The sequence below is a fragment of the Corythoichthys intestinalis genome, chromosome 8, assembly GCF_030265065.1.
Source record: "Corythoichthys intestinalis isolate RoL2023-P3 chromosome 8, ASM3026506v1, whole genome shotgun sequence".
Lineage (NCBI taxonomy): Eukaryota > Metazoa > Chordata > Actinopteri > Syngnathiformes > Syngnathidae > Corythoichthys > Corythoichthys intestinalis.
The window spans coordinates 25,633,084-25,656,796 of NC_080402.1; the positions used below are offsets into that span (position 1 = coordinate 25,633,084).

Genomic DNA, 23,713 nt, shown 5'->3' on the forward strand with positions numbered 1-23,713 from the left:
TTAATCCTTATACTGTATAACACTGCCCCCTGACTCTTCCACATGGGACCACAATCATTATACAAATTACGTATTGTAATTATGCAACACACCTACTTTGGCGCACTGCAAAGGTAACAATATTTTGCAGTCATCGTATTATACATACAAGAGATTCAATAAAAAGTAAAAGACTGAAAATATGTTAAAAATATGAAAAATACTTTATTTGACATTGGGGGAAGAAAAGAACAACCTATTAAAAAACAGCAGCACCAATACAACCACAGCTGACAAACATTGACAAATGTGGGATCACGAGGAGGGATACTTTTATAACCTGGAACTGTAATTTATACATGACGCTTAACAAAATGAGAGCTGGTTCAGGTTGTCATGGCTACGGCTGGTGAGATGGGCCTCCAGAATCTCTCCAAACAATTTCCTTTGCAGTAAATCATAGGCCATGAGTAGAAGTTGTTTGACAACTTTGTGGAAGTACTGTTAAGGAGAGAGGAGACAATCAATGTACAGTATGTTTCACCAGAATTTTGTCAAACTTCTGATGTCATTAAAAATGGAAGCGCAAACTATAGATGAATTTAAATGACAAAAAGTGAAGCTACTAAGCATGCATATTTAATAACTCACTACTCACATGAGATCCGAAACAGAAAAGGTCCACTCCTAGCTCATAGCCCATGCCGTAATCACATTCATCATTGGCAAACTGCACAAACGTGATAATTTTCTGTAGTGGTCTAAAGGCTGTGACGCGTTCCTCATCATTCTGTGCTTCCGCAATGGCCTTGCAGATCTTTTTAAGAGCAGCTGTAAGCAGAAGAAGGAGAGAAGCATAATTGCTCGGAACCAGAGAACAGATCAGTAACATTGGAGACAACTATTTCTTTAATTTCAATTTAAGAATGTATTACTATATCAACCATAAAACAGTGGTACCTTGATTTATGAGTGCCCCAACTTACAAGTTTTTAGAGTTACAAGCCATTGCCTGGTTGATTTTTTGTTCCGTGTTGTGAGCCAAATTTTGACTTACGAGCTTCAGATACACTGCTGCTTGAGTTAGGCTGGGAAAAAAATGGAGCAATTAAGGTAGTGTAATACCCTTGCATGAGAGCAAAGAGGTTTACAATCACACTTTTGATTGTTTACTAGACAAAAAGTGAAAAACACAGATGCAAAATCAGAACACTCACAAATTAGACTTTCAGCCATCGGTCTCACAGATACGTCAACGCAGACAAACCTGCTCTAGCAGCAGATGTCTTTCAGTCGGAAAATATTCCTTGATGGCAGAAGGCAAACTTTCCACCACACAATACTATAGTGTGTAAGTGGACTTGAAAGAAAAAAAAATATTTTCTCAAAATCTGTTTTTAATTTTTTTAATGGTATGAGTAACAAGAAATGTAAAGGTTTGGACTTCGAGCTTAAATGGATTGATGGCAATTTCAATGGGGAAATTTGATAAACGAATGTTACGAACATGGTCACGTAATGAATTAAAATTCATAAATTAAGGTGCCACTGTATACTGTACATATTGACTGACCATCAGTTTCTGGAAGCTCTCTATATCCCACATCATTCTTGTCAACAGGAACAACAATACCAGCACCGTGGAAGGTTTTTGTGACGACCTAAGGAGGATTTCAGACGTCATTTTGCCAGCAGTCAAGATTGTCAGGTTGAGTTGCATTTTGATATGATGATTCATATTAGGGGTAAAAGACACCTTTTCTCCTTATGGATAACATGTACTACAATAAGTGCTGAAATTATAGCTATTTTTGAAAAGCCTGAAGGACATACAGGAAGCAGAGAGCACAACATTCTTAACTTCGCACCAGGTACCTTCTTGTCCCGCTGCTTCATTCCTTTGGTCTTCTGCTCTAGAGACAAGTTTAGATGCTCTGCTTGCTCATTCAACTTTGCCTCCAGACTTTCGAAATCCTTTGTTTTCTGCTTGCCTTTTTCTTTTTTCTTCCTCAGCAGAAACAGGCTGTTGAATAGTAAAATGATAATAGTAAATGATTGTCTAAACACAAGCACTATTAACTTTTAATATATTGTAGCATTTTGCCTGGGTTACACGTGCATCATTTAAAAATGTACAAACAAAATGGTAAGATTAAGGATGAGTTAAAGAAAATAACTGAACCAAGATGGAGGCTCAGGGACCAAGATTAATGTTGTTTTTTGTCTTTTATATAGGTTGTGTTAGATTTTCTTTCAGCGACACGACACAGTATATTTGTTGTGGTACAGGTTTGAAAGAATAAGACAAAAGGCATATTTCCGATTTCTACCTTTTCCACATTATTCAAAGAGGAGATAGCTGTCCTCTGAAATTATGAAAAAACTAATAATCAGGCATGAAAATGGGTCAGGAGTTAAAAAGGTGAGAAGGGCGTGGAGGGAAAATGTTAAGGTACACTAGGGCTGTCCCAAACGAAAAATTTTCTCCCGATTAGTCAGCAGATTACTTTTACGATTAGTCGACTAATCTAATATATATATACTTTTTTTTTTTTACTAATTTAGCAATGAAATATTTGATGACGCTTATTATTTCACAAAACCATTTTGGAACACTTTAATTCTTTATTAAAGTACAAATAAACATGTAAATAACAATAATTAATCACAAATAAACAATGAGGTCAATTGCTGATAGTATTTACTAGAGAAAAAGAATGGAATGCAAACAGATTCAGAACAATGACTTCGCCTTTCCAACATTATTGAAAACAATTCTAAAAAAAAAAAAAAAAAAAAAAAAAATATAGCATTATTATAGTATACTACGATATATAATAGTATTATAATTATCGTATTTATTCATTGCCAATCATATTTTTCATGAAGGGTGTCATTTTCAAGCAATTCTTAGTGTAGAATCTGAATTCTGTAGTATTATGGTATTTACATATTACAGTATTAATTCTGAAGTATGTGGGATTAACCCCAGAAATCGTTATTTATATGACGAACATGACTCGGTTTTATTTTGAAATGTTCACCGGAAGTACATTCGCTAAATCGTTTTTAATTCAGGCAAATTGATGTGCTTTAAGTCTTTTCTGTTACCAAAAAAAAAAAAAAAAGTTTATTAAGCTCTACTTTCTTGTAAGTTGATCTATATTACCTTTTTATTTAATGTCAACAAGGACAATGTTATGCAGAGGTGTACTTATAATAATTTTATAGACAAATTATACTATTTACAGTGGCGGCAGAATTGGGGGGGTGTGAAACATTCACGTATTTCTGGGGGTGGCATAACAAAAAAATAATTGAGAAGCACTGCCTTAAAGAGCATACGACATGAGAAAAAAAGTCTTAAATGACATTATTATGTGAATTAGAATCATATTTTGAGACGATTCGACTATATACAACAATTTAGCAAAGCGCAGATGACGAGAAATTAGTCTTTTAATCTGCTGATTAGCCACGCCTACCATTATAGGGCTTTAGCGTCCCCAACAGGTGGATGACGTCAGCGGCAGACTGGGCTCATCGGTTTTACTATTCAGCCCATTGAGGGGGAATTATTCAGAACGCGGAAAACGCGACGAAGAGAGCCACAAAACGTCATTGTTTCAGTCTCTCTACTCCAATATTTTTACAGGATATTCTTTTTATCCAAGTATTTCTCCCCAATAGCTATATAAATGGCTTGAGAAGGACCAGTCACTCCGTCGAGGGGGAACTATTCACAACGAGGAAAACGCGACGAAGAGAGCTGCAAAATGTCATTGTTTCTGTCTCTTCAATATTTTTACAAGATATTCTTTTTATCCAAGTATTTTCCCCAATTGCTAAATAAACGGCATGGTCATGACACAAATAACAGTCTTGTGCTAAATGGAATATGAAATGATAAAAATGCATTTATTCAGGACGACATGGCAAAATTACTCCATAATGGTCAAAACTGTCGACTTCACCTTTACTGTCGCACCTCCCGAACGATATTTTATGACACCTAAATCGGACATACTGTATGTCATTTCCCTTCCTCGTCTTCGGAGAATGTAAACAAACCAAAAGGCGTGACAGCTAGCCGACATGCTAACCCGAACCGAGTGATGTTTCAAAGTCTTCGAAGCGGAAAATCACACATAACTCGCCTGGATTATTTGACATGATGACTGAGTTGTCGATTGTCTTCGCGGATTGGCAAACCGCCCGGCGGAGAGCAATTTACAGTTCGTTCCCCAGAGGAGGGTGGCTGCAGTTGTTGTGAAGCTAACGTGCTAATGTGCATGAGGAGAGCTTTCTACATGCCTATCAATGATCAAACATAAGTACCGTATTTTTTGGACTATAAGTCGCGTTTTTTTTTTCATATTTTGGTTGGGGGTGCGACTTATACTCAGGAGCGACTTATGTGTGAAATTATTAACACATTATGATATAATTTCATATGCTATTTTGGTGTTTTGGACTGATGGTTTTGTAAACTTGTTAGCATGCTATAGTTATCTGAATAACTCTTAATAGCTATGGCCACGTTCGCGTTCTGCCTTTGGCAATGTATGTTCAATTGTATTATTGACTTTTTTATATTGAAATGGATGCATTTAGTTTGTGGCGCTTTCACGCCCACGTGGGAGCGCACTCGCACTTGTTTACGTGAAGAAGAGCGCTCGCACGCCAGAAGAAGACGGACAGCTACGTAGCTCTGAGTGAGTGAGTGGGCGAATTAGCGAGAGAGAAAGACGGCTGTGAACCTACGTTCATTGTTTATGCTTTTAAAATATCTCTACAGAGGCAACGCCAGCGTGTATCATCTTTTCTGTTGTTGTTGTGTGTTTTCCACCCGCGATTGGACACTTAGAGCCAGTTGTGTGGTTGTTTGAACGGTGTGCTAATGCTAGCGAACGCATGCTAACCTGTTACGTTATTGCTGTAATAGTACCTAATTATCATTTATTTACGTTGATGCGAACCTGCTTGCTATCGAGGACCAAATTGATTCCGCAAATTACGCGGACGTCCAGCATTGTCTTTTTGGAGTTCGCTGTATATAGCCAGGACCGAGCGGTAGCGTCCTGGTGAGGACAGTATATTCGCATTTCGTTGTTCATGCACTGTACACTGTACATTTATTCAGCATGTTGTTCTCTATTGTATTTTTATATTAAATTGCCTTTCAAGATGACATATCTGTTCTATGTGTTGGATTTTATCAAGTAAATTTCCCCCAAAACTTATACTCCGGTGCGACTTATATGTTTTTTTTCTCTTTGTTGGGCATTTTATGGCTTGTGCGACTTATACTCAGGTGCGACTTGTAGTCCGAAAAATACGGTAGTCCTTTATTTAAAGAAAGTTTGTAGTGTTTACTTTGTAATAGCTGTATTAATATTTGACATAATACTAAACAAGATGTTTACTCCCAAGTCCAATGGTCCCACTGTAGTCGGGCTTGTTTTGGCCAATATCCACGGTGAATGGGAACCTTTTGAAACTCCAAAAAGGCGCATACGCCTCTCCCTCATACAGAATGATTTTTCTGCAGCCGTTTGGCTGGCGTGATGCGAAAAATAAACGTATTAATCCGCAAAATCAGCTGAATCCTTCGTCCTCATACACAACAGTACGCTGTATAGTGAAGAGGACGTCTTCTACCGTACACGTCACAGCGCCCTCCTCCTCAATGCAAGACCGAAGCCAGAAGTCTCTCATTTTCATGGCGCGGGATTAAAAAAACTAAATAAATATAGCGATCGCTTCCACACACATCCAAGCAGTCCATATCATTCAGGAGCATAAAATACCGCGTGTATTATGAAATAAACATGCTTTTTCGTGTCACATGCACTTTAACTCAACAAAGGACCAACTAAAGTAGATTAGAAAAATATATTATGGGCAGTTTCAACACAAATTGTTGTGCAAACCTGGTTTAAAAAATGCTAAAAAAAATAAATGAATAAAAACAAAACTTTAGTGCCACTTTAACCTTTGAGGGAGTTTACTGCAACTTGACCCATGCTGTGTTTATGCTTGTTTTGATTTGGCTGGCGGTAGGTGGGATTAGCGACAGCGCGGATTGTACATTTATCGAATGTATCGGTACGACATCAGAATTCATAATATTAGCCTGATAATAAGCGTGAAACCCTATTTGCAACACTGAGGATACTCTATGTCATCAAAATGAGGAATGATTGTTCTGCTAAATATAAGTATTGCATGAGCGCTTACTTACTGAACAGCAGCAAATACGTTGTCTCCCATCTGTGATATGGTGCAGCCTTTCTTAGCTTCATTCTCCCCAACAAATGAGGGAACAGAGTCCGGATTATCTCTATCAAAGTTTGAAGAGGAAAAACAAGTAGGTACAATGTATTTTATCATGATTAATCTTGTTCGTTCTCCAGGGATAGACTGCCCACCCACTCTAGCTGTTATTTTACTAGCTGACACACTCATAAGAGGCAAGTAAAGTAATAAATTCAATACATTGGCTCTTCTGAAAGATTCATTACAAGAGAGATGGACAGAGTATTGGAAGATGTTGAACCTGTAATAGCCAATGTGATGCTGACTTTCCTCACTGCCTTGTAGAATGGTTTGGAACTCTGGCGGGTCATAGAAATACCTCCAGTGAAGGTGGAAGTTAGGAGCAGCATTTTTGCAATTTTGGTGAGCTCCAGCCAGGATGTCAAAAGGACCAACCAGTTGCAATCCAAGAGTGTTTTTCAAGGCACCTAGAAAAAAAGCCATTTCAAATATATGACCAACAGTAAATACATGCTCCCTCCACTCTTTTTTTTTTTTTTTTTTACAATATTCTGTACAGTTACTATAATAGCAGCTGTACTAATAACGTAGATGCAGTGAAGGAATACAGCTCTGTCTTTCTTTTAGTAATTGATGATTTTATTTTTTGGGTTTGAGATTGAGCATGTGAATCTCAAATGTCAAAATATTTTTCAGCCGTTTGAGGGAAAAAAGGCTAAATGTGAAATGTTCATCAGACCTCTTGAATAAAAATGAAATATCTACCTAATTCACATCTTCTAAATTCCGGAAGTGTATTTGGATCACAAGCAGCCTCAAAAATTTACACGCTGCACTGCTTTATACTTTGGAAAGTACAGAATTTAAATTAAAACCAAACTACAGTGAAGTGTCACTAAGGCACGTGGCACACTGCAGTTCTACACCGGTGATGATTCAATGCATCACAGCCACTCAGGTGGATAACAAGGGTTTAATATGAATACAGTTTTCTTTGCAGGCCTGCAACACATTGCAAGAGGACAAATAGTGAAATCGCGTTTGGCCTCAAGCATTTGTCATTGTTGTCAGAGTTAAATTTTTTAAACTACTGATAAACCTACCACAGGGGTTGTCTGGACAAAGTTCCTTGCACAAATCCCAGAAATGGTACAGGTCTTCAGGCATTTGCATTTTGTAGAGTTGCAGCATCTCTTCACGTTGCTGTGAAGACACCGTGGATAGGGGTGTGGTCTTGACATCATCTGGACGCAGTTTCTTCTTCACTCCTCCGTTTTCTTCTACCGACTCCTGACATAACCAGGGAAACCGAGAAGCTTTAATTTAAGGTACTGTATGCTTAATTAAGAATAGATGGAATCGCTACACTACAGCCATAACCAAGCTGCAATTTATCTACTTTTAAACTGGTATTCATAAACTATGTAGCAGTGGCGGGCTACGTATTTGATAATTGGGCCTTCAGTGAGAATTTACCTAATTTAATCAACGACTGTCATCACCACTATGTGATAATTCGAGGAACCTGGGTTGCAACTATTACTGCTTTACTTTACAAGTTAACAACTATTATTCCTTTTGCTTTTAAAAATTCTTATTTTCTCCTTCTGTTTAACCTGTCCTGTTCAGCTTCTTAGACTAAAAATAGTAAATCTGAATGTCTTTAGTGCAGTACTTCTCAAATAGTGGGCAGGGGGCGCGGAGCGATGCCAGGGGTGGACCTCGGGGAACATGCTTTTTTTTTTTTTTTTTTTTGCCGTACTAGAATAAAGTGTACTTGCACATCAACTCAGTGGGTGGCAGTGGCGCTCTCATTTTCAAAGTGCGCGCAGTATTTTTGAAGTAAGCAAGAGCACACGGAAGAGACTCATGAAGAGCTGTGCGCCGTTTTCGAAAGCCGTTTTCCGGCCGGACTCACGCAGCGACCCACTGTCTTCTCCGGTTCTCACGTGTCCGCCCGAGAAGTGCTATTTTCAGCTTGGGATCGTCACGACGACCGCCCTCACCTACAGTTCTCCCTCTGTCGCCGAGAATGCACTTTTTTTGGGCTGTTTGCCTTCTGGCTTCGAAATTTAATACAGTAGTAGATGAGGAAAGACCACTGTTTACTGTGTCTAAAAATGATTATAGCGGAAAGCCAGAAGCCAAATCAATTAAGACGCCACTTAAAGACATTAGACCCCAATCTCATTGATCTCGTTGTTTTTCAGCGAAAACGTGCCGAATATTGCCAACAATCGTCCCGCTTTGTCAGTGTTATATCAGTAAACCAGTGAGCACTGTTAGCATGCTCAGTGCAAAATAACCCCACACCATTGCAAACTGGAGGTGATACTGTGAGCAGCGAGCAGCAAAAATAAAAACTGTCCTTCTGTCCAAAGACACTCCCCCCCCCCCCCCCCCCCCCAATCAGTTTTGTTTTTTTGGTCAAATGTTTTGGCATATTGTCCTCATGAGTTAATGTTTCTAATCAATTTGAATTTGTTATTATTTACTGATTTTATTTTTCAGTATCAAATGGTCAAAAATGTACCTTGGGTGTATTTTTACAGTTTGGATGTGACTTTTTTTTTTTTTTTTTTAATTCAGGCAAATTGATGCGCGTTAAGTCTTTTCTGTTACAAACAAAACAATGATAATTAAGGTAAACTTTATATGTTGATCTGTTATTTTCTCTAATAGAAAAAAAAGGATACAATGTGAGGCAGAAGCGTACTTATAATAGTGATATTATAGACAAATGATACTATTTACAGTGGCGGCAGAGTTTGGGGGGGCGCGAAACATTTACGTCTTCCTTGGGGGGGGGGGGGGGCGTAACAGAAAATAATTGAGAAGCACTGCTTTAGTGGCTGAAAGTGTTTTAATGTACAACATCAAGAGTTTGTTGTATTCCCATTGTGGGTGATTATACAGTGCTGTTTACTAAGAGAATGCAGCGGGACAGAAAATGGGCTAGGGGGGGACGAAAGACAAGGGTATGCCGCTTTCAAACATCTAATAATATTAATAAGTGAGTATCTTTCCTAATTGTTAACATGCTGATTCTAAAAAAAAGCTCAGTAAATGAAATAATACGTGATCCTATTCTCCCAGGACCCAGGTCCTTAGGCTATTTAAGAAAATCATTTAATTTTGTAGTTCATATTCCTGGGACTAGTGGTGTATACAGCTTTTACCAACTCGTCTCTACGATGCATTATCAGTTCTTACTCAACTACAAGGTAGACGAGATAGACGAATCAAAAATCGCAACCCGCCGAAAGAGTGACGCCATTATTGTTGATGTTTTGCCTAAACGCTGCAGCCTGTCGTACTGCTGCCATGTTGGTGCACCGCTATCCAGACAGCATGCCAAACACCCCGAACATGAAGCACCTCAGTTGAACGGTTTGCACCCTATTAAAACCCTACTCAAAACAAATCACTATGTAAAATCTCATTTCTTTAATCGATACTAACGTGTCCAAAGTAACACGAAAGGAAGGCGAGAATTTACCTGAATGGATTTGGGCTTTCTTTTTGCGCGCCCTGTCATTTTCTTCCCTTGTCGCTCGACCGAGTTCTTCTTCGTCAGAATATTGCATGACCCTGCAGCCACTACGCCATAGGCAAATGAAGTGCTGCCATCTACAGAAAAAGGTGACTAACTGAATACCAAATATTAAAACCCAGGGCAATTCACTGTGGAGTTGTTATCACTGAGTGAGGATATTTCATGTTTCAGCTAACTAAATATTATATGTTGAATTGTATTTATAACATAATCAATGTATGTATAAATACGAATATTAAAATATTTTCACAACTATTCAAGAGTACTTGTTGTAGACCAACAACACGGAGAGGATTGCAGGAACTCATCCAACATTATTATGTACAAGAGATCAAGGAATAACATACTGTACATACGAAATGTATTTACCCTAACTGTGATATACGCAATTTCAAAGTAGAAACAGAATGATAAAAATGTAGGCAACATACATTTTCTAAACAGAGCATTACTTTCGTCGTTGACGATTTGGGTTTTTTAGAGTGATTTGCGCCTTCACTAACAGTAACATCACTAAACCTTTATAGGCATTGCATATGAACACGAATGCTGTTTTCCATATTGTGACACATATATAGAAATTAATATGGTTGCTTTGATTGGATCACTGTTGTTGTCTGTGTACAGGGAAGCTGGTGAGGAATGAAAATTGATCTGACTGCATTTGGATAGAAACTGCTTACTTGTCAATATGAAGCGATATGACCTTCCAGATATTAGAGGGATGACGGTGAGTTATTGAGTCAAAATAGCTGTTTGTTCTTGTTATCAGGGCATGAATGTGTGTCCATCTAATTGTTTCTAGTTGCGTGCAATCATTTCTAATTTAATTTCTTTTCAAATGGGATTTTAGCCTCATTATACGCATCACAGAGGGTTTAACTGCGCCCCCTGCTGGCCTCTTCCACCTCACCACCTGCAGTGGGAGGGTTCTTTAATGACATCCTCCCTCTTATTGGCTGCCTGAAGAGAAGGCTGCCATGACACTGGATGCTGCACAGGATCTCTTCAACAGCATCATTGCATCGTGGATCAGCATCCTCCATCCCCTCTCGTTTTCATTTTTCTCCACCTTTGCCTATCCACTTCTCACTGCCACCCATCCCTTCCTCCGTGATCTTCTCTCAGGCTTCTCTCTCTGCAGAGGATCTTCACACTCAAGCAGGAATATAGCAGCAACGGCAGCAGTCAATCTGGTAGGTATGCTGAGGCCTGTCTACCTCCGTACCTCCCTTCGTCCTGCAGCACAGGCAAGAAATCACACTCTCCTTTGCTCTTCATCAAGGACCATGTATTTGACAGCATGGGAGAGAGAGCGTGTGGGCAGCGACCTGGAAAGTACGCAGGGAAGGCTACCACACCCTTGTATTTACTAGGGGAGAGTGTGGCATAGAATGAATGCAATGAATTAATTCATATTCCTGTTTACAGTCTTAACTATATGAACATGGTCATTTAACTCCTTTGCCTCAGTGTTTTTCTGCTACATTGGTATACCGTATGTAAATTCACAAATATAACTTTACTAATGGGTGTGTAACACTAAAGGTCATAGCTTGAGCATGCTGTGTCCATACATTCTCGTGACAAGTCAATTCTTTCGTATGGTCATCATCAGCATTTGCATTCATTTCCTTCTCTACCTCCTCATCTCCACACTCCTCCATCTTTTTTGCACTGCTTTCTACATTCCATCCTTAAACTTCTCCCGTTTAGCTCATTTGCCGTGTCCATCTACTTGCCACCACCTTTTCCCATTTCCCCTAGCCTGCTGGTTACCCAGGATGCCTTGTTCCAGGCCCCTCCGCTAGGCCTTAGCAGCATGGGCGGAGTCTGGGCGGGAAGCGAGAGAACGGATCGGACCCTTCCCCTCAGGACGGGTACGCTGGCGGGTCACCCTCCTTCAGCTTCAGATGGGCGAGGACGCTGAGAGCCCCAAGATCAACCACACCTTCCTACGAGACTATGTCACTGAAGGTAGTAGAGATAACATTTATTTGTCTATAGTCTCAGCAATATATGACCTGATATGTGCATCTTATTTGGTGAGACGTAAAAAAAGTTTTTTTCGGGTGGTTTAATACTCCCATTTTATTCTCTTCCAAGCTGATGTTATCTCCACGGTGGAGTTCAACCAGACAGGGGACCTACTGGCCACGGGGGATAAAGGAGGCCGGGTGGTCATCTTTCAGAGAGAAACTGAGGTGAGCAACATAAATCAATCAATAAACAGCCAACATGAAACTAAATAATCAAAACTAACTCATGATACACGTGCCAGCAACAGATAATCCTATCATGATTAGAACCTACAAACTTCAGGGTTTGACTGCCCCCCCCCCCCCCCCCCCCCAAAAAAAAAAAAAAAAAAAAAAATGTAAAGTAGGGTTAGGGTTATTGTAGCATTGCGAGAGCGTTCATGAATGTTGCTAAAAACATTATCTAACATGGAAAAAAACTATATTTTTGTTTATATATGTAATGTGTCTTTCAAAATAAATGTTTTATTTATTCCTTTGTCCACCCCCTAAGGATTGACTATCTCTGTATCACCTGGTATTGAGAAACATTCCTCACTTCTCAGCAGTATTCTTGCAAATGACACCAATCAACATAAAATAATTGCTTTTTTCCATAGCAGGATATGCACATAATGACCCATTTGAATATGAGCTTTGTTTCCACTGACTAGTATATACTGTAGCTCTGCTAAGGAACTTAGGGACACTGTTGACCATCAGTTTTGCATGAGCATGTCTTTCACATGCTTTAATATTTCCAGCATTTTTAATGTTCACCAACCTGAATAAACCCAACACATTTTTTTTAACCTGTCCTGTTCAGCTGATTAACACAGAGAATGGGGATCTGAGTGTCTGATTGGTCTGAACAGTTTTAATGTATCACATGGGAGTATGACATACTGTACCTCCATTGTGATCATTCAACGTACCTCGTTTATTAGGAGAAAGCAGCGAACATGAAGGGGTAATGGGGGAACCGAAGAAAAGGAGAGAGAGACAGAAGCACAAACAACAACAAGAAATACATTGACTAACACTAGCACTAACAAATATGTTGGTACTATCGTTAGCTAGTTGTATTTCCAGTTGACACCATGCGGGGGGCTTCATAACCAAGGAAAGGGGGTGGGGGGTTCTGAGAGATAAGTGAGTGGGAGGGGTGGAGTTTACACAAATCAAATATTCTTGAACCCAGAATTTGTGTGAATCCCTTGTGAGTGTGAGTATGTTGGTATCCTATTCTTTGCTGTCTCATCGCTAATCCTGACACCGAGGTTTTCTACCTTAGTGTGTCTAATTTCACCTAGTCATGCGTGAATCCCATCTGATATCTGATAGTTCCACAGACGAATGGAGATGCCGCGCGGGTTTGACTCTTCTAATCTTTTGCCAGTCTAAAGGCGAGTCTGAGGAGGTGGTGGAGAGCGGAGACTCAGGGGAGTATAATGTATACAGCACCTTCCAGAGCCACGAGCCAGACTTTGACTACCTGAAAAGTCTGGAGATTGAAGAGAAAATCAACAAGATAAAATGGCTGTCACAACAGAATGCTGCACATTTTCTCCTCTCCACAAATGGTAAAAATTTCAAATATTTTTAGTGCATATTGTTATGGATAGTGCACCTTGTGATAACATATAGCACAAAGGTCCCACAGTCTGATTCAATTACTGTTTAAAGTACAGTTTGTATAAAAATGTATTGAGTCTCATAATGCTACTAGTTATATTTTTGGGAGTTATTTCCTTTGAGCATCTTCTCTGTCCATGGGGTACTTGGTTTGCCAGTCAAAGAATCTCGTGAATATAACAGGCATCTGCCTTCTTTTTTGCTTTGAATTAAATGCAACAATATTAGTCGTCACTATATTAGAGGTCATAGAAAATAAATTACTGATACAGTATACACTACCGTTCAAAGGTTTGAGGTCTAAGTGACCCCAAACCTTTGAACGGTAATGTATATAAAAATGATGTCATTGCACCACTTAAAAAAACAAGGACTGTAGCCTACACCACTATGGGCTGAAGTTGTGTTTTTACTCCTCGTAGCCTCCAGGTGGGTATACTCGCATGGCATCAAGCGGTTGGTATTGACATACATAGACAGAGGAGTTTGACTTTTGTGGCGGGGGGGGGCACAACATGTTGATGACCTTGAAACGCAGTGTCAGCAATAAAATTAACGTAGAATCTTTATAATAATAAGTTGACAATGAGCATTTTTTGTTTCCTATCATTCTTGAGGGGAATTCTAAATCAGGCTGCTTAGGCAATACTTTTCGTCAAGACTGTCAACCATTGAATGTGGTCCGCCCGCCGGTGTCGTTCCAGTGTAGTTACCCCAGTCAAAAATTGTATCCCCTGGGCAGAGCCATATGGAGGTAGATTTGTGACTTTATTATTCAATTAAAAAAATAGTTGCTTCAATCAAAATATATATTTTAAAGAAAGAAAGTCGCTTCAATCAAAAAAAAAAAAGTGTTTGAATGCAAAAAACAAATTTGAACTCAGAAAAAATGCATGTGAAAGCTGTTTTTCTTTGATTTATGTTTTTTTGGGGGGATTGAAGCAACTTTTTTGATTGAAGTAATGTTGCTTTTTGTTCGGGCCACATTTTGGCTAGGACGTTTTTGTCTTATTCAATCAAAATATAAGTTGGTTCAAAAAATACCGGTAGATATTTTCAAAAAGAAAAATCACTTCAATCAAAAAAAGGAAAATTTCAATCATTGAAAACGTTTTTGAATGCGAAAGAATATTTGAGAAAATTTGCATTTGAACACTTAATTTTTCATTGAAAAAGTTTTATTTGATTGAAGCAATCTTTTTTGTGTTTGGGCCATATTATGGGTAGGACATTTGTGTGTAAATCATTGAATTCCCCAAAAAGTTGCTTCAATCAAAAAAAAAAAAAAAAAAGTTCTCAGTCAACGAAAAAAATCATTTGAAAAATAAAATTGCCTTCCCCTAATTTTTTCATTTATTTATTTATTTTTTTAATTATATGCAAATCAAATGATTGTCTAAGATGCTATTCACATGATCTGTTCGAAAAATAATTTTGATGCCATTATAAAAATATATATTTTTGTTCAGTTCATTCATTTTTGTTGCAGTTTTATTGCTTTATAACTTTTATATATATAGGAAAGTCAATTTCATGCAATGACACTTTTCGGCCACCGGGGGGGGGGCTGCCCCCCCCCTTAAAATCCGCTTATGTTGACATGCTGTGATGTATTGGCATATTTGGTAAAATATGCATTATGGTGTTGTTAATTAAGCAGTTTACTATACTATGATGTAAGAAAACACCCCAATGACTTTTTTCCCCTCCAGTTTTCTGTGATATTTTTTCTTTTTTTTTTCCTCCTGGACTTACTCAACTATGTATGGTGATATGGAAATGTTATTTTGCTTGATACAGATAAGACCATCAAACTATGGAAGGTGAGTGAAAGAGACAAGAGACCTGAGGGATACAACTTGAAAGATGAGGAGGGCCGCCTGAAGGACATCTCCACTATCACATCCCTGCAGGTGCACACGCCGCACACACGCAAAGTCAGACACATACGCATACACATGCCACAAAATAAATTAATATTTATCTGTTTTTTAGGTGCCAGTACTGAAACCCACAGACCTAATGGTCGATGTTCGCCCTAGACGTGTGTTCGCCAATGGTCACACTTACCATGTCAACTCCATCTCAGTCAATAGTGACGGAGAAACCTACCTGTCAGCTGATGACCTGCGTATCAATATGTGGCATCTGGGTATCACTGATCGCAGTTTCAGTATCCTTTCATCTTGTTTCCTTAACCCTTCAATACCTGAAACATGAAGCAATTATCAGTGAATCCCAAAATTTGAAAAATAAGGTCTTAATGAAACCTTTTTTTCAAATTTGTAAAAAGAAAAGTCAAAATGAATATGCGTAATAACCGGTCTAATATCTATAACCCTTGCTAAATCCTGTTTCTTTCTCTCATGGAACCTGCAGATGGATGTGTTGAGTTGCATTCATCTTTTTTTTTTTTTTTTCAAAAAGAAGCATCAAAATTCTGAATTAGTCTCTAAATCATGAAATTTTAGGTGTATCAAATGTGATACATTTGGCAATAAAGGGATAATGTATTTTACTTCTCTTTTCCTTATTGATTCCTATAGATTAGAATTTATTTCCATATGTTTACACCTTTTTTGTTTCTTTTTTTACATTTAAATTCAGTATCACATTTGTATGCATGTGGTTATTAGAAGGAAAACATTCCTACAGAGGTTCAGCATAGTTGCTGAAACTCATGCATGTATCTACATGCACTGGTTTGCAAGAGTAACAAGAGTAATACTCCTGCAATGACACACTACACTGCAAAAAAAAAAAAAAAAAAAAAAATCCCTCTTACCAATAATATATGTCTAGTTTCTAGTTAAAAAAATATTAAAATAGGATAAAATCATTTAAAAGTAAGATTTCACTATGATACAAAGGCTTATTTTGTTGACAATTGTTGTTTTTGTTCTATTGGCAGATTTTTTTTTACTTGTTTCGAGCAAAAAGTAACTTGTTTTAAAGAAAAAAATCACTCACCTTTGAGGTTGTATTTTTTTCAGAGTAGAGTGCCAAGTTAACATTTTTTTTAGTTGCTTTAGAGTCCTGTTATCTAAACTGAACAGTTATGGTGCTTTAAAATACCCTAAAATGTACAGTTCATGCAATAGAAAGATCGTATATTTATTTTAATCTGAATTTAGTGTCTAAATTTAAAATAACCAACATGTTTGGGTGGATACTTCATATGTATCCAGCCCATGCTGCCATCTTTAATTGGTGCCATTGGTGATTACCCATGAAAACAGAGGCTGACCTAGAAAATAAGATTCTTCATCATATTTTGAAGAAGGGTTTAAATAATTCACAGGGCAAGTACACGTTCTTCTAAACCACTCACGGGACACCAGAAATAGAACAGTGAGAGGAGCAGCATGTGCATGCAAGCTGGGTTTGGTTGCAGTGTATGTTTGTCTTGATTAAGTGCTGATGTGTGATCAGGGATATTAAATTAAGGGATGTGCGTGTTGCCTGATTATGGTGACGTGAAAAATTACCACTTACCAACTACAACATGCCCGAACCAAGGTCATCCGATAAAAGTATTACGGAAATGTTGTGCCACCTCAGTATTATATGATCCCTGACAGTGCATTTTGCTAGACATTGTGGACATAAAGCCAGCTAACATGGAGGATCTTACAGAGGTGATCACAGCAGCAGAGTTCCACCCTCAACACTGCCACCTGTTTGTGTACAGCAGCAGCAAGGGCACCCTGCGCCTCTGTGACATGAGATCATCTGCACTTTGTGATAAACACACAAAATGTAAGCACCTAAAATAAAATACATGAATTGTTTTAAACATTGTTTCCCCCATAAACATTGGACTGTTTGCCCAGTGTTCGAAGAACCTGAGGATCCAGGCAGCCGCTCCTTCTTCTCCGAAATAATTTCCTCTGTGTCAGATGTCAAGTTCAGTCACAGTGGACGCTACCTACTGACCAGAGACTACCTTACCGCCAAGGTGTGGGACTTGAACATGGATAAAGGCCCTGTGGAGACATATCAGGTTAGAATGGGTTACTTTGAGAGACACAATGAAGAGTGTATGGAATGTAGGGATACAAGTTACTCATTTTTGGTGACAAATAGATTATTCTCCAGAAATGCTGGCAACTTACTTTTACCTTCATCCAGGTCCACGAATACCTAAGGAGTAAGCTGTGCTCACTCTATGAGAACGACTGCATCTTTGACAAGTTTGAGTGTGTCTGGAACAGTTCAGACAGGTGAGTGTTAACAAATCAGCCAGTCTGTGTATACCAATAAATTCAATTCAAACATGATTACTTTCATACAACACAGAGGACAATTCTTGAAATTTAGAATTTCTTAGGAAATAGCGGAAATTGAACAAATAAGTGAATAAGTTACCATCATAAAACTAGTTCAGGCATTTTTTTAAACTAACATTTTATCATTGTTAACTGTCAGATTGGCGTTCCAAGAAGTGAACTAAATTCAATGAAACTAAAATGTGCACCCACCCTTGATTTTGATTACATTCATGGTGCTAAAAAACATGAAGAGGGAGATTCTGCTTGTACTTGGAAGGCAAGCCTCTTCTCGTGAATGCAACTAACTTTCCGATGTACATTCCATTATTCCTTTTCACCATTCTAACTGTATTTTAACTGCCCATCAAGTTATATTATACTGACTCACCACAACATACATGTATTTAGTTGTGCTTCTTTTTCTTACCAACACTGACATTCTTCTGCAGTTGAGTTCTAAAATAAATAAATGAATACATCATATGAAAAAAAAACATGGTCTTGGTGGAAGGTAATCACATCGTCAATCGTGGTCAACATTGCCAAATATATACTCATATGACTTATATAGTGAGGTCGCCTTGCCCTGCCTGTATAATTATATACATGAAAAGTGTGTGAGGTAGAATGAGGCACACATGCTATTATGTCACATTCATTGTGTGTGATACGTCACAATTAAATTAGAGATTTTTATTCACCAAAAATAAAGTAGGGAATAATAATTATTTTAGTATGATTTGATTAGATGAAAACAAACTTCAAAAATGTGTTTTCCTTGTTGATTTCTAACAACTGCTGGGGTCTTTAACAATAAAGGTTCCACAATAATAACACGAAACATTAGGCATCCTGGATAAAAGTAGTGACATTTTACTGAATTTGGGTCAATAAAAAAACAAAAATTAGGTCAAAAGTGTCAATTGGCTATAGTTTTTTAGATACAGTAAATGGCCGAAATGTTACAATCCAAGCAATATAGGGGAAAATGGGTATTAATTGAAATGGTTATTTCTGAGTAAACATATATACCTAAAACATTGTCTACCATTTCAGAATATAATTCTGTAGACAACAGCTTTGACATACCGTAATATTCTGTTTTCAATGTATTGCATTAATCCTGGTGTTTGAAAGTGGACAAAATGCATTAATGTAGACATATTTCATAAGTGATGGCACACACTGATATATCCATCTCATGTCAAACGTAGCAACTTGTAAAACTGACTTTCTATTATATAATTAAACTAGGGTTGTCAAAATTATCGCGTTAACAGGCGGTAATTAATTTTTTAAATTAATCACGTTAAAATATTTGATGCAATTAACGCACATGCCCCGCTCAAACAGATTATAATGACAGCACAGTGCAATGTCCACTTGTTACTTGTGTTTTTTGGAGTTTTGTCGCCCTCTGCTGGCGCTTGGGTGCAACTGATTTTATGGGCTTCAGCACCCGTGAGCATTGTATAATTATTGACATCAACAATGGCGGGCTACTAGTTTATTTTTTGATTGAAAATTTTACAAATTTTATTAAAACGAAAACATCAAGAGGGGTTTTAATATAAAATTTCTATAACTTTTACTAAGATTTATCTTTTAGGAACTACAAGTCTTTCTATCCATGGATCGCCCTAACAGAATGTTAATAATGTTAATGCCATATTATTGATTTATTGTTATAATGAACAAATACAGTACTTATGTACCGTATGTTGAATGTATATATCCATCTTGTCTTATCTTTCCATTCCAACAATAATTTACAGTAAAATATGGCATATTTTGTAGATGGTTTGAATTGCGATTAATTATGATTAATTAATTTTTAAGCTGTAATTAACTCAATTAAAATTTTTAATCGTTTTGACAGCCCTAAATTTAACATTAAATATCTTGAATAATTTTGCCAACCAGCACTAAAATCTTATTTTCCAATCCATGTCTCCACAGCATGTACAATTTAGCTATTTTTTTTTTTTTATAATTTAAGTTTTTATTTTTTTCCGACTCACAAATAATACACAGTACTTTGTACTTACAATAGTGAATAAAGATCGTCCATTTCTCGATTCATTGCTTTTCCTCTTAAAGGAAACGAGAAAAAAATAACACAATAACTTGAAAAAAAAACAACAACAAAAAAAAAACAACAGAAAAAAATTAATTAATTAATAAATAAAGAGTTTGGGAGCACATCAGGAATTGTTTTCTTACCCAGCAAGATAGGGATGTACTTTTTTGTTTGAGCGTCAATTGAAATCCATTCTAACTGGTTTCACGTACTCAGTCCATTTGGACCATATCAAGTAAAATCTATCCATCTGCAATGTAAGTGAAAATGACAGCTTCTCCATAATGTAAATTTCATGTATAATATCTATCCATTCCTCAATGGTTGGTGATTGTTTCTTGAGCCATTTCCTGGTAATAGATTTCTTGGTGGCTGCTAATAAAATATTGAACAGTTTTTTATCATTGACTTTCAGCTTATTCAGTTTCAAATCACCCAAATACAGATATTCACATTTAAAAGGGATATGTTGCCCGAAAATATTCTCCAAGTGTGTGTGAATCTCAGTCCAGTATGGTTTAATAACATTGCATTTCCAAAATAATTTACAGTAAAATATGGCATATTTTGTAGATGGTTTGAATTGCGATTAATTATGATTAATTAATTTTTAAGCTGTAATTAACTCAATTAAAATTTTTAATCGTTTTGACAGCCCTAAATTTAACATTAAATATCTTGAATAATTTTGCCAACCAGCACTAAAATCTTATTTTCCAATCCATGTCTCCACAGCATGTACAATTTAGCTATTTTTATATCTGAAGCAGATTTTCCCAAATTCTGTAGCCCCTCTTTCCTTCTAATGTGAACCAAAAGACAATTTCACAAAAATCATTAAAACTACATCCCTACCATTTTTCTTTCTACTTACAGTGTAATCATGACCGGGGCATACAACAGCTTCTTCCAGATGTTTGACAGAGAGACAGGACGGGGCGTGACCCTTGAGGCATGGCGGGAGAGCAGCAAGCCGCGGGCTGTGTTACGTACCCGCCGGGTTTACACCGGAGGAAAACGTCGCCGTGGAGATGTAGACGTTGATAGCTTGGACTTCAGTAAAAAGATCCTGCATATGGCTTGGCATCCATCAGAGAATATTATCGCTATAGCAGCTACCAACAACTTGTACATTTTCCAGGATCGCGTCAGTCCGGAGACACAGTGACATATGGATGTGAACAAAGGGAATAATGGAAAAAAAAAATTCAGTTTTCATCGGTTGTTAGGAATAAATGGACAAAAAAAAAATCTGTTTTCATCAGTTGTTACAAGTCCAGAGGAAAACACGAGGAATAGCTGAAGGACAATTTACATTGATTTGATCCCGTAGTGTGTGTTTCCCACCCTCACCCACTTTTTGTAATAGAGGTGCAGGGACACCTCTCCATCTCCAATGATCATACAATGTTCACTCCTCACAAATGTGCTCTAAAAGCTTTTGACAGCACTGGACAAAGTTTGTTAGTTAGCGGGACTGCTCAGTACTACAAAATTATGGTTAAACTGCAGTGTTCAGTTGCCACAACTAATATAAATAGTGGACGTGGTGAGCTTGTATGTTACATCCTCACTACAATAACCTGAATTTACTCTTATTTTGCTGCTGTTGAGTGACAGAATTGCTGAAGAATCTCTCTCCTTTAGAGCAGCGCTCTTGGAGATTGCATGTGATCCCATTATCTTGTCCACATTGCAATAAGAATTGAAATCACAGTGCGACAGTGTTTCTGCTTTTAAAACATGAGCTATTCGGCAGGTAACAAATGTACACTTTTTATTGTATGCTGTAAATAATTTGTGTTGTTTTTTTACGCCACTGCCACTTTAGTTTCTAGAGTGCTAAACGTATAAAAATAGATTGTTAAGTACACTACAAATGAACATACACCTCATTTATAGAAGCAACTCAATAATCCAGAAGAAAACTTGACGCAATAGCTTTGGTATATGTAGATGTATTGCTGGTTAAGCAGAGAGTTGAATTATGCACAAATCAACATTTGAATTTATTGTACAGAATTGCAATGTTGGGCTAGTGTTGACCTTGGCTGCTATTTCCAAGTATTCTCCTTGTTGAAAAAAATAAGTTAAATAAACACATTTTATCTATATGAGCAATCAAGGCCAAATTAGGGACAAAGTAATGTAATTTGTAACGGCAATATGTTTACAATCATTAGACAGAAGGAAACCAAGATCAAAATGCATAAATAACACCTCTGATTCAGCTGATTGTTTGGATTCATTTCAATGAAGGTCAAAGGTCGTTATGAATGCCATAACTCATCCATGTAGATCAATGTCGATGTACTTTGATGCAGGGTTTGCAACACTGAAACAGCAACGTAATGTACAGTAAATTTACCATTGAAATGAAAGTTGTTATTGTCGTTACACTCCTCACCTCATATCGCCACATGCTACGCTGCGGTGCACCACTGGGAGCCACAATCAATGTACAATGAGATGTTGTAGTTAGGTGATTTGTGTTAAACTGAATTGTGTGACCTGGTCACGCGTTGATTGTTTACAGTGAAGTGCTTTGTTTTTAAGTGACCTTGGTCCCAAAGGGACTCTTGTAAGTGGTTTTGAATGAGGGGTGGTTTCAGTGCAGGGTTAGAATGGATTGTTTTATAGCTGGTGTGTAAAGTGGTTGGTTGTGTGAAACCATGCATCCCATGAAAAGAAATCTGTTGAACGGATCAACATTTACAGCACTCTTCACGCAATCCTCTATTCTCATACATTTAAACTAGAGTAACCTTCATGGTGTCTGCTATATAACTTGGATGTAGAGGTTGAAATAATTGGTTTGGTAAAATAAAATTTATCACCCCTCAAGAAAATGATTTATGTAACGAAGTCAATTATACAAGCATCAGGACACTACAAAAGTGAGTTTAACCAGTAAATTGATTGTACAACCTAAGAGGGGATTTGTGTTCAGGGGTGCAGCAGCAGCAGCATGTTGCCACTACCCATTGCTACTCAGTCTAATATATATTTAAAAAAAAAATGTTGAAAAAAACAAATGTGAATGATAGAATGTGCATTAATAAAATTATTTAGTCTGATTTCATTTAGCTGTACTTTTTTGCCTTTTATATTGAATCTATGTTGAAGCCTTGCTTATGTGAAAAAATAGGTTTAGTAGGGGTGGTAAGGAGAATATTGCTAGTAAAAGAAATTACACACACCCACACAAAAACTAATTTAGGAAACTCGGGAATGGACTCGTATAAAATGGGGAACAAATAGGTCCAGGGAAACATAATACAGGGACAAGAACTATATTAAAACCTTGGCAAATAAATGATAACATAAGGTTGACTTGACATTGGTGCTTTCTAAATAAAACACATCAGCAAAGGCAGCAGTTACAGTAGATTGTGATAAAAAAAAAAAAAAAAAAAGAACACCTCCCCCCCCCCCCATTTTTAATTTGCATATGCTCCAAAATGCATTTGTTGCATAAATAGGCCAATTTATACAGTGGCCACGTGAAGTACCAGTGATTTGTAATGTATACCTAAAGATATACTTGTTAGGGATACTGTAAAATATACGTATGTTGTACATTGGATTCAATAAGCCTAACAACCACACACTGTTTATTAATAATGAATGTACACAATTAAATGTTTGTCTGCCATAACATTTTTTAAATACAGTATATTGCTATTAATGTAATTATATGTATAATATACTTTCATAATACTCATTTAGACCTGTCAGTTACCATATATAAATATATTTATGTAGACAAATGGGGTTTAAGACAGATCGTCAGATAAGAAATGTTGTGTAAGACGTATACAGCAAAAGTACAGTTAAAATTATTTTTAAATAAGTCAAAAATATTTGATACTTTTTTTTTAAACAAAATATTTTT

At 37.3% G+C, this 23,713-nt stretch overlaps 2 protein-coding genes across 9 annotated transcripts; one reads left to right on the forward strand and one right to left on the reverse strand.

Annotated features, from left to right (window-relative positions):
• Positions 1-183: 183 nt before the first annotated feature.
• LOC130920849 (histone PARylation factor 1) lies at positions 184-9,845 on the reverse strand. Its single transcript, XM_057844355.1, is given in 9 exon segments — positions 184-480; positions 638-810; positions 1,553-1,640; positions 1,855-2,002; positions 6,224-6,322; positions 6,539-6,725; positions 7,362-7,548; positions 9,758-9,806; positions 9,808-9,845. Coding segments are annotated over 9 exon segments (1,104 nt in total). The 3' UTR covers positions 184-345.
• Positions 9,846-10,774: 929 nt separating this feature from the next.
• On the forward strand, positions 10,775-23,054 carry ppp2r2ca (protein phosphatase 2, regulatory subunit B, gamma a). Of its 8 annotated transcripts, none has more exons than XM_057844349.1 (11): positions 10,775-11,010; positions 11,100-11,152; positions 11,433-11,791; positions 11,921-12,018; positions 13,232-13,415; positions 15,268-15,380; positions 15,463-15,640; positions 17,062-17,226; positions 17,301-17,470; positions 17,599-17,690; positions 20,695-23,053. In XM_057844349.1, the coding sequence occupies exons 3-11, from the start codon at positions 11,728-11,730 to the stop codon at positions 20,984-20,986; spliced, it is 1,356 nt and encodes a 451-aa protein (XP_057700332.1). In that variant the 5' UTR covers positions 10,775-11,010; positions 11,100-11,152; positions 11,433-11,727; the 3' UTR covers positions 20,987-23,053. The 8 variants fall into 8 exon arrangements, with proteins under 8 accessions (XP_057700332.1, XP_057700335.1, XP_057700336.1 ...); XM_057844352.1 differs by having other exon boundaries at positions 11,531-11,791; XM_057844353.1 differs by having other exon boundaries at positions 11,582-11,791.
• The last annotated feature ends 659 nt before the right edge of the window (positions 23,055-23,713 follow it).

Excerpts from the sequence above, each read along its gene's own strand:
- ppp2r2ca (XM_057844354.1), top strand. The coding sequence starts at position 11,728 with ATGGGCGAGGACGCTGAGAGCCCCAAGATCAACCACACCTTCCTACGA. Across the intron at positions 12,019-13,231 it reads TCTTTCAGAGAGAAACTGAG|TCTAAAGGCGAGTCTGAGGA; the intron begins GTGAGCAACATA and ends ATCTTTTGCCAG. Across the intron at positions 17,471-17,598 it reads GCCCTGTGGAGACATATCAG|GTCCACGAATACCTAAGGAG; the intron begins GTTAGAATGGGT and ends ACCTTCATCCAG.